The sequence below is a fragment of the Pygoscelis adeliae genome, unplaced genomic scaffold, assembly GCF_000699105.1.
Source record: "Pygoscelis adeliae isolate BGI_AS28 unplaced genomic scaffold, ASM69910v1 Scaffold101, whole genome shotgun sequence".
NCBI classification, from domain to species: domain Eukaryota; kingdom Metazoa; phylum Chordata; class Aves; order Sphenisciformes; family Spheniscidae; genus Pygoscelis; species Pygoscelis adeliae.
In genome coordinates this window covers 2,607,733-2,617,396 of record NW_008824238.1, presented here as the reverse complement: position 1 = coordinate 2,617,396, position 9,664 = coordinate 2,607,733, and the positions used below count along the sequence as shown (strand labels likewise).

Genomic DNA, 9,664 nt, shown 5'->3' with positions numbered 1-9,664 from the left:
GCCGCCTGGGCACGCTGCCGGCTCATGTTCAGCCGGCTGTCGACCAGCACCCCCAGGTCTTTTTCCACCAGGCAGCTTTCCAGCCACTCTTCCCCAAGCCTGTAGCGCTGCATGGGGTTGTTGTGGCAACACAACCTCTTGACCTGAGGTGCTGGCTTTCACCAATGGTTTCTGAAAAGCTATATGTCCTTTAGGTGGGTTATTTAGGGGCCGTTATTAGGGGCCCCCATGCAAAGCTTAATTAGATAATTAATCATCCACTGGCAGTTAGAAATCTGTTTCTGAACTGATGGATCATTCAAATACCACCATTTTGAGGAGTACCCAAATGCTCTCAAGACCTCATCAACCTTGGCGGCCTTTCTGAGCAGGAAAATCAAATTCAAAAAGCACAAGAACAGCCATGAGAAAGACTGAATGACAATTTCGTATGTATCCACAATTTGAAGATCAAAGGGCTGTGTGATTTTCCTTTAGTAACATCAAGGATTAATTTGGTCTAATCTGTTAAGAACAATACTTTCAGCCACAGTTATATTTTAAGCAATCTTTTCACATGCTGGAGGCAAATGTGTGTCTGCCTCTGTAGATATGATTTTGATAGTAGCAGGGATTTGTGTGTGCCAAGATGAATTTTGAAGCAATCCCCCCTCAACATACATATTTTATGCAGTGTGGGCAGTGGCTAGGGCCCCAGGACTCAGGAGCTGGCTCTAGTCTGAGCTCTGTCATTAAACTGCCAAGTGACCAGATACAAGACTATTTTTCTACTTATGGGTGATAGCAATTAGAAAGGGTGAACACAGAACATCGTTTAATGGTTAGGTATTGATATCACCATTTCTAGACCAATCCCTCCTCAGTCCATGACTGGGGCCTATAGGCCAAAGTCAGTAAAGGTAACACCGTAAAGGTAAATTACAAGGGTATTTATTGCATCAGCTGATACGCACTAGATGTGAGTATGGAAGCAACATATTTTGGCCAGTAAGTGAGGAAGGAAAAGCTTTGTTTCAAGTAGTTGCGCATATTAAGGACATTATGCAAAGGATTTGATAAATATATCCTCATTTCTGCTTTTATTTTTAATTATCTGGATGACATTTTCATTTGTAACAGATAATGTCTTTAGCATCTGCCTGTGGCAACACACGGGCAGCGTTTCAGAGCTGTTCTCAATTGCATTTGGATACGTCAGAGAATTTGTAAGAGCTTCATGTCTCTCCACCTGCCAGGAGAGAGTGGAGTCATGGCACTCTTCCAATGCTAAATACAGTTCCTGGTAGCCAGATTAACTTTCTATAAACCAGAGAGGACTGTCTGCATTACACCCAAAGCTGAGGTAATGTAGGAGATCAGAAGCAGTCTCTGCAGTACTGAGCATCTCGTGTGATTTGATAAAGGCTCAATGTTCAGAAGAAATAGTTGAAAGTAAATATTCTAGAGAAATCTGCCAGGTGGATGATGGAGCAGATTTGCTGGTCCCCAGCCAGTCACCTCAGTCAGAGATTCACTAAGGAGGAGCTGGGGAAGTGAAGCGTGCTAACAAGGTCTCTCGTTTCAGCTTACAAGGAAAAGATGAAGGAGCTGTCCATGCTCTCTCTGATCTGCTCCTGTTTTTACCCTGAACCTCGCAACATGAACATCTATAAATATGATGGTGAGTGACTTTCACTGGAAATCATCCTGCAGGTCAGATAATGTGCTACTGCTGGGAAATGACTCAGTTCACCGTCCCAGTCCATAATGTTAGTCAGTGGATGTTTTGCTGATTTAACAATTCATTTGCTGGCTTTGGCTATTACCTTCTATTGATTGTGTATTACCCGTGATGCTGGATATTGTTCCTGATAGCAGCTAACTAAACTCTTAAAGCTAGCCCTCTCATACTGAGCTGTACTTTTCCTGCTACCCATTTGAAAATTACAGCTCTTCACAGCTGACATAATTCCCAAGGAAACCAAGAAAAGATGAAGGCATGCTTAAAAAATTAATCAGCTTGGGCACTGCTCGCAGGGGGTGTGAAATGACACAGAACCCCAATAAGCTTCCAAAACTGCTGTACATTTTTATCTTTATGAGATTAAAGTATAATTAAGCTATTACAGATAAAATGGAATGTACTTCTCCTGAGAACAGTTTTCAGCCCATAATCTGCCATTGCGTTTAAAATGCCCAAGGCAAAGATGCTAAATCTTTTGTCTGTACTTCTGATCCTACACTAATGTCTGTGCTGCTTCCCTCCTCAATACCGCTGAGGTATTGAAGGGCTTAGCATTTCTCCCTTTATTGTGCAGACATGGAAGTGAAACAAATCAACAAACGTGCCTCGGGCCAGGCCTTTGAACTGATCCTAAAGCCGCCATCTCCGGTCTCAGAAGCACCACGAACTTTAGCTTCTCCAAAGAAGAAAGAACTCTCTCTTGAGGAGATCCAGAAAAAGCTGGAGGCTGCCGAGGAGAGGAGAAAGGTATCTTTCCTTACAAAAATGCTAGTAATGAGACCTGACAGTGTACAGAATAACAGCCAAGTTTCCTGTCCGTTGATGTGTTTTCCATTGCCATCACTGAATCACAGTGGCCTGCATGGACAAAAATTATTAACGTGTTTAAAGAAAAAATAAGTTTATTTTCTTTCAGCAGCTTGCAAACAAACCTCACTGGTTTTGATGATTGGGAAGTATACATCACAAAATACAGATAGCTTTGGACAGGAGGCCCAAGTGGGTTCAAATACGCATGCTTACTGTGTGAGTCTAAGTAGTTCATTCAGAGCATCTATAATAGTTGCTGAAAACCAGTGTAATTCTTCTGGTGTCTAAGTTTAAGAGATGGATGTGCAGTCTTGACTCTTTGTAGTGCCCATGGAAATTACGCACAAGGCCTGCCTGAGGCAGCTAAAATGTCTTATTTATGCAGTATGGAAGCATGTCAGCCCTGAATAAAGAGCATTCTGGATCATTCACCACACACTTGGATGAAGACACTAGCATAGCACAGCTGCTAAGGAGAGGCATTTCTAGCAGACAGTCTCAATAGCGCTGGAAGTTGGCCTTGTAGGGTTATCTACAGACTAAGTCTTCCCTTCTTTATGACCTTACCCTTAATGGTAAAACCCTGTTTCACAATCAATAAGTTTGTCACATAGGGTTTGGAAGGGTTGTTACACCTTCTTCACAAAGGTTAGCACAAATGCAGGGTGCATGCAACAGGAAGTCCACGTTAACTGTTTATTTGGCTTTCATCATGACTGATGTGTTGAAGAGGTCTTTATTTGCTCTAACTCAGAGCTAGCTCAGATTGCCTTTTTTTTTTTCCAGAAGATAAAAGGCAAAATTCCAGATCAAATAAGTCAGAGGATGACAGGCAAAGCCAATGAGACACCATTGCCAGCCTGAATTGCCAGTCTGAAAATTAGCAGTGTTCTGTATGGGCCCAGTGTTTATGCTGTGTTGCACCATTTCAGGAAAGTCATGGCTGGCTGCAATGGCCACAGAAAATTCAAGATGTGGTTATATATTGTCCTGGTTAATCCATGTTTCCTTTTGGTATGGCACAAGAGGAGAGCCACAGAAGCCAGAGAAGCCTCAGGAGCCATAGAAGGACTTTCTGTGTCCTTCAACCAGGCAATCAATGTTATTTTGTGGCAAATCTGCCTACACCAGTTAAACTGGAGTTAGAAACCCCTTCCACCTGCTCATGGAGTCCCTGGTAGAGCATATCTAAAAATGAAACAAGCTTAGATGTCTCTAAGCCTTTCATTTGTCTCTTAAACAATGTGATTTGTTACTAAAACTGACATTTACATAATTGTTTCCAGATACAGACAAAAGTGTATACAGAAGTCCAGGGAGGGACAGCAGATATGCCACAGATAGCACCCCAGATCAGGGTCGCTTCCAAGAAACCCAGTGGAGTGTTTACACTGGTGTGTGGTGAGATGTGAATCCACTGGAGTCAGCAGATCTGGATTACTGACAGGTCCTTAAAACCTGGCACTCAGTTTTGATTTGCAGTGAAACCTGACTATTCTGGACCTCACTAATTTGAACAATTCATTTAGGTGAACACTGAAGTGTTGCCGCATTTGCCATTTCTGCTGCCTTACTAACACAGACTCTCTGCTTCTAATGCACACACATTAGCACTATTGCTTCTTTCAAAGAAATATTTCTGCCAGAATATTCGTTTCAGTAAAAGGACATGACTGTATGTGAAAGGAATATGCATTTGCACTAGCACCTGCCCAGAAGTCTGAGCTTTCACACACCCAAATGATGATATGCCCCAAAGACTCGACCCGTGAAGTGCCTCTGTACTGAGTACAAATGCTCAAGTAAAGATATGGACAGAATGAAATGGCAGCAGTTAAGAAGCCTGATATTATACTTGGTGGGAAATACAAATTTAATGTCCCAGAGATTTAATTTCATTTATTTTGTTACTATTCATTTCTTCCTAAAGAAAAATTCATTATGCAGTAAACTGGTAATCAGTGATAGCAATACAGACACCTGCCATTTCTTCCCCTTGGTACTGTATTCATTTTGAATGAGCATATAACTGAGTTCTTTTAATAGACAAGATCCTCCATATTAGCATTGCAGCAGAAATTGCTGGGAAAGGAACAAAGAACAGAGCGGAAAACTTCATTACCTAACTGTTAAAATCCCTGGTGCTCCCACATCTCAACTATTGCCTTCATTTTTGGCCTGAAAAAGAATATATTGCAGAGAAGGATAAAAAAGCAATCAGAGGAACAGAACATCTTCCATAAGAAGATAAATTAAATAGTCCACTTTTCAGCTTGGAAAGAGACAACAGATGGAAGAGAAGATAGAAGTCTACAAAGTCGTGAATGGTAATGAGAAGATGAATAGGAACAATTATATTCTGTTTCACACAATCCAAAGGGAAAGAAACACTCAATGAAATCATCAGACAAGTTTCAAAACAGAGGCAGGGAATCACCTTTTCATGTATTGTTTAATCAAGCTGTATTTGTTATCACAGGCTATTTAGAGATTATTAAAATATTATTTATTTCAAAAAGATAACAGCAAAATTGATAGAGCACTACCTTGTACGAAATGATTATATGAATGCAGCCTCTGGCTCAGAAAATACGTAACTTGGTGACTCCTGAAAGCTAGGGACCTATATATATCTCTCTCTCTCGGAAATGACCAGGCAGATTTGCCCAATTTCATCTACACTCTCCCTAAGCATCTTCCACTTTCTGCTGCTAGACAAACCAGACAGACTTTCTGACATCCAGCATGGCATTTGTTATCATACTTTTCAATCTATGTACAACAGCTGTCAGGCATGACCATTCTAGATTGTGTCCTTCCAGCACAGTTCTAATTAAAATCAAGTATAACTAATGGATGAGAATTGCCTTTTCAGAACAAATACTGATTGATTTCACACTGTTTAGGAATTAGGTTCTGCTCTGTTAATTAGGCAGTGTTCATTAATAAATTTTCAAACTCATGAGAACTCATGAGAACACGTACAGCAATACATGCACTTCAGCAGTCTCCTGCTTATGCTGTTTCCTCTCATCATTCTTGTTGATTCCCTTATAAGCTTTTACAGGGCTCTTTCCTTTTCTCACCCTCTTTCTCTACCTCACTTGACAGTCACTGTAACCTCATACTCTCAGACCAGACTGAGAGTTTCACCTGAGGCATTTTTTCCTTTTGCACCACACAGTGAGACCCATTTGGGCTAGTTACAGATTTGTCCTTTCCATTTACAGAATCCTCTTTACGGCCTGTCGTTATTATCCCATTATTTTTTTGGCATATGTGTGCTATATTTTCCCACCTTTGTGGCTAATCGGAAAGATCTTTTCATCCTTACCACTTAAGAAATTAGAGCACAGTGACATTGTAAGCAGCAGAAGTTTATTCCTCACAGAACTTTTAACATTTATCAATTTTTATCCATTGGCCTTGAATGTTCAGCTATTGTTACACTTGATGTACAGACTTCAAGAGCCATATGTTGAATTATATATCTTTATTGCCCATGTTCAACTTACTAGCATAAAAATGAAACACTAAAGGGACACACATTTCTACTAGACTTTGGATTATGGGAGAGAAATCGTATGTAATTAAATCCTCTTAATGGCTTTCTATTGGGATGAAATTGAATCAGGCTCATCCCTAGTGCTTAGCGCCACAAAGAATGCAGGAGAACAGTCATAATTTTTAACTTTCATGCTGTTGGATATAGACATAGCTACATGAGTTTTTAATACCATTACTATGAAATGCTGCAAAATAAGCCCCCGGTGCAGCCTAGACTGGGCAAGGCTTGCTGTGCTCCCTGCAGCAGGCAGGCAGCCCAGGGCATCTCTGCCAGCATTGTGGCCGCACTCTGCCTCGGGCTTCAGCACCCAACTCGCTGCCCCTTTGAGCCAGCCCCACAGCCTGCCCAGAGGCACTTCCTAATACTCTTGATCCGTCTTTCCTTTGGCATTGAAAAAGCCACCCATGCATTACCGCACAGTACAGGAGGCTGTTGGGGGAAAAGGCTTCCCCAAGGCGGGGAAGATGGCGGAGCTGGGGGACAAATGCCCCCTCCTAGAAATTGTGCGGGACCTACAAAACTGCTGCTCCAGCCAAGAGGAGATGCAGAGAAGGGATCAGCACCTTCCCTGGCAAAAGTGGAGCTTTCTTTGTTCTTCCAACTCATTCCTATTCCCCTCCTTGGTTTCCTGTAATTTGTAAGCGAGCAGGCTGGGAGGGAGGACGGGCACTGCCCAAGGCATTTGCCTCCTGTCTTGCCCATCTACTCACCTCCCTTTCTGTTACTGTTGGCCCTTGGCTGTGCTTGTGCGGAGAGGGAATACAGCATGAAATGCTTTTCTGTGTAAAGGTCCCAGCAATGTGTGTGGAATCAGCACTGGAACCGCGCGTTTCTGCCCCGTTTTGATTTACACCATAGCGTTTCCATACATGGTGCTTCACCCCTAATGTTTACAAAAGATAGCCAAAACCACAAGCCACTCCGCAGTTCCTCATCCAGAAAGCGTAAGCCTATGGGATATGTGCCCACGGGAAGGTGTTTGCTACCAGCTAGGAGAAGGTTTGGTGTTAGGCACCAGGGTCTGTCTCGGAGCACGTGGAGTCGTGAGCAGAGACGGCATATATCCCAATGCTGGCAAAGCTTCTCCCCACAGTCTACCGTGGGCTTTGCTGTTTTGCAGCAATCACAAGACAAACTGACCTTGATCTTCATTAACTTTAAAATGCCAGGCTTCAGACTGCAGCAGATCAAGAAATGCCCCATGAGCAGGTAGGGGAACATCAGGTAGAGAGCTCAGGTGATACCGCTTGCATCCCTCCAACATGCCTTGTTTACCCCCATGGGTCACAACCCTGAGAGCAGCAATTTTGTGCCAGCTGAGGAAGAGACAGTGAGTTTTCTGGAATCACTTTGTGGATGGGCTCTTTATTTTTTTTTTACTCTACTTCATGTTTTTAGTAGCCCCGACCCAAAGGTCCCTTGGCAGACTGGACAAAAAAAAGGATTCTCATCTGAATTCAAGCAAAATTTTGCACCATCTAGTTTCAGTAGAAGCAGGACTTCACCTACGGTTATAGTTCAGATGTCTCTGGCTCTCCTGCCACATGGCCGTTTCACTCCTCTGCTCTGTGACTCCACGGAGCAGGATCATCCCCCTCTTCTTCGTGTCTCTTTAGACTGTCATCACTCTGGGAGAGGAACTGCCTCTCCCTGTATATTTGCTCACTGCCTGGGACAGTGAGTCCTCACAACAGCCAGAACAGGTGCTAATGTAATACAAATAATAGTATTCCCAGTGAGGAATAGCATGTTACCATACAGAGGTATGAGGAAGCCAGTGCCATGAGCGAGGTCTAACTTGAGTCCTTTCCCTTGCTTTTACATGGAAAAATCCCAACCTCAATTACTTCCTTTGAAAACATCACTACTTCAACTCACCATTTCTTTCTGACTAATACCTAGGCTTTACCTTGGCATTTATTTTGCAGTAGGTGCCTTTAATCCTGTCTTCACATTCTGCTCCATTAATACTATCTCTTAAATACACAATACACTGAAGAATACCAACGTTAATGCAGCTTCTGATGAACAATTTAATTTTAAAAAATCCAGCCAGTGAATGAATGTGTCATGAAATCAGAGTTCTCATGGCTGGTAGTGTGCCTCATACATCCTAGGAACTAAGATGGTCAGGTGATTGCATTCAAGCTGAAATTCCTAGTTTAAAAGCAGTTGTCTGAGCCCATTTCTTGCTTAAAAGTAATCCTTTAATTTTATCTCTGCATAAATGACTTCAATATTTGGATGTACACGTCAAAAATAGATAAATGTGAGAAAATAAAGCACCTGTTACTCATATAAATAGAATTTTCTTCCTGTGAGTAATAATTAAAAAATATATGTGTCTATCTCAAAGCCAGTTTCCATAAACCATTTTGCTCATAAAGTGAATGTTTAGTTGTCTGCATCTATCTCTGGCCACCTAAATATGAGATGTGGATTTCCTTTTGAAACACTAATCTCTGAAAACTGGGGGTGCACATGACCCTTTAGAAATATGACATGAATGTCATAGAAGTTTTTAGCACAGTAGTACATTTCTAGGAGCAAAAGTGTCTGTACCAGGAATGTTTTACAACATTTTTATCCTCGACACCTAGCATTAGATGTGCTGTAGCTTCATTGATTAAGCCTTGTTATATTTAAGAAATCTTCTGAATATTCCCTCTTGAGTATTGTTTCTTCCTTTCTCCACCATTCCATAATTTTCTCTCCTTATTAATCTTCCTTATCTTTCATCCCATTTCCAGCCTTTTTTACTCATTTTCTTACAAAAGCTGTACAAGAAGCACTTACCGTAAGCCATTTACAAGTGTGTTAGAATATCAACTATCAAGGATTTGAAAATATCCTTTCCAGCACTTCAAACAATACAATGTTGAAGACAAACTTGGAATAAAAACTTCCTACATATGTTGGAAACCTGTGTCAAGACCACGGGAGTCCAAACACAGCAGTTAAAAGCCAACACAAACAACAAAGGGAGTCTATTAATCCCAGGCCCACTAGGTATCTGGGGTCATTCATTTAGCCATTTCTGGATGTGTAGTACACTTTGAACAGACAGGGTGGCCAAGTTCTTTTGCCAAATGTGTTGGAAACAGAAAATCGTTTGACAATCCAGTACAAAAACATACCAACCACCTTCCAAAATTGTCCTAAGGGGATTTCAAAAATGGTCTGAACACCAAGGAAACAGGCAGACTCGCAGCTGGGGTACAATGGCATTGGAAGAGGGACGTCAGTTTAAATGAGACTCTGCCCCGTGGATGTTTTGTGGCGGGGAGGAGGGTGCCTTTATTTTGAACCAGAGCTTGAACATTTTGAGTGAGGAAAAGGAATGCTGTTTAAGGTATATCGTGAAGGAAAATCGCACTGGGGTGTGCAGTCAGTTCCTGAGGCCTGGTTTAGCTTTCATTCAGACTCCTACTGGTGCCAGTGCAATTTGCATTCAGTAAATACTGAATTAGTCTATCAGGATTTTCTTCATTATCATGCATTAGTGGACAAATTACTTTTGAATGCGATGTCTGCCAGCGTAGCCTCCAGAACTGTGTGTACTT

The 9,664-nt window shown here is 41.9% G+C and overlaps 1 protein-coding gene across 2 annotated transcripts in view; it reads left to right on the top strand.

The window, feature by feature from the left end:
- STMN2 (stathmin 2) overlaps nucleotides 1-9,664 on the top strand; it is a 42,728-nt gene that overhangs the window by 27,225 nt on the left and 5,839 nt on the right. Inside the window, exons 1-3 of one of the 2 annotated variants that reach the window (XM_009335007.1) lie at nucleotides 1,314-1,342; nucleotides 1,565-1,660; nucleotides 2,298-2,470. In XM_009335007.1, the coding sequence (XP_009333282.1) occupies nucleotides 1,579-1,660; nucleotides 2,298-2,470 (255 nt within the window). In that variant the 5' untranslated portion in view covers nucleotides 1,314-1,342; nucleotides 1,565-1,578. Of the gene's footprint in view, nucleotides 1-1,313; nucleotides 1,343-1,564; nucleotides 1,661-2,297; nucleotides 2,471-9,664 lie in introns of those variants that run through there. The other variant, XM_009335006.1, reaches the window with a different exon arrangement.